We start from the raw sequence: 1,117 nt of genomic DNA, 5'->3' as shown, positions 1-1,117 counted from the left end.
AGCTGGTCAATGCTTATCAATATTTATAAGGTGGGAGGCAAACAGATGGGGCCAGGCTCCGCTCAGTGGTGCCCAGAGACAGGACACAAACTGGGACACGGGAAGTTCCAGCTGAACATGAGGAAGAACTTCTCTACAGTGAGGGTGCCTGAGCCCTGGCACAGGCTGCACAGAGAGATGCTGGAGTCTCCTGCTCTGGAGATATCCAAACCCACGTGGATGGTTTCCTGTGCGACCTGCTGTAGGGAACCTGGTTAGCAAGGGAGTGGGATTAAACCAACCCACTGGTTTTATTGCCCTCTTTAGGTTTGAATATAAATATAAAAAAATAAGCTTATTTACATACATTAACAACTTAACAGCTCAAGACAATTCCTCTGCACTCAGTGCAGCCCAGGAAAGCCCAAAGGCTGGACACCCACGGGCTGGATGATTTCCAGAAGTTCCTTTCCACCCCTACAGTTCCAGGACTCACAAGCCATACGCATTTTTAATCTTTGCTTTGTGCTCAACATCACGGTTCTTCAAGCTACGTTCAACAGGGACAAGGACTGCTCTGTTAGGTAAGCGTAACAAAGAAGAGCTTAAAAAAAATGGACGTGCTGAGAAACCAGCCCTGCTAGCCGCACCTCAGCACAAAGCCAGCTCGGAGCGGCCCTGCCCCTCGCCCTCGCGCACCTGTCCCAGCGTGCACTCCATGCCCCCGAGGAAGTCATCGTCAGTCAGCTCAGCAGACTTGTTGTCGATGTCGTACGCGCCGAACTTCAGCTTCTGCACCTTCTCAAAGTAGTAGTCAACGAGCAGTTTCTTGGAGAACTCTGGGTCTTGGCAGTTCTTTATCCTCTCAGTGCGATCTAACTGTACAGACAGAGGGACACATTTAAAAAAGAACTCGGATAAAGGCAGAGGGACGCAGCGCGCTCTAGGTAAGAGAGCAGCGTGCATCGGAACGGGCAACCCAGCGCCTCGCCGCGCCTGCAGCCGAGGAGGGGAGCCCCGCGCACCGAGCGGCGCCGTACCTCAGCCCAGCGGCAGCCTCCCTCGTCCTGCAGCAGGACGCACAGCGGGTCCGACTTGGAGCCGACGTCGCGGTCGAGGAGGCGGCGGCAGGCCACGG

At 54.5% G+C, this 1,117-nt stretch overlaps 1 protein-coding gene across 1 annotated transcript; it reads right to left on the bottom strand.

Moving 5' to 3' along the window:
- Window positions 7-1,115, bottom strand: LOC110408350 (copine-1-like; the record flags this gene model as incomplete). The annotated part of the gene is made up of 3 exons (XM_021416977.1): window positions 7-556; window positions 679-858; window positions 1,020-1,115. Coding segments are annotated over 3 exons (297 nt in total), but the record flags the coding sequence as incomplete, so codon positions are not given.

The sequence above is a fragment of the Numida meleagris genome, chromosome 19 (assembly GCF_002078875.1).
Source record: "Numida meleagris isolate 19003 breed g44 Domestic line chromosome 19, NumMel1.0, whole genome shotgun sequence".
Lineage (NCBI taxonomy): Eukaryota > Metazoa > Chordata > Aves > Galliformes > Numididae > Numida > Numida meleagris.
This window is presented reverse-complemented; position numbering and strand designations above follow the sequence as displayed.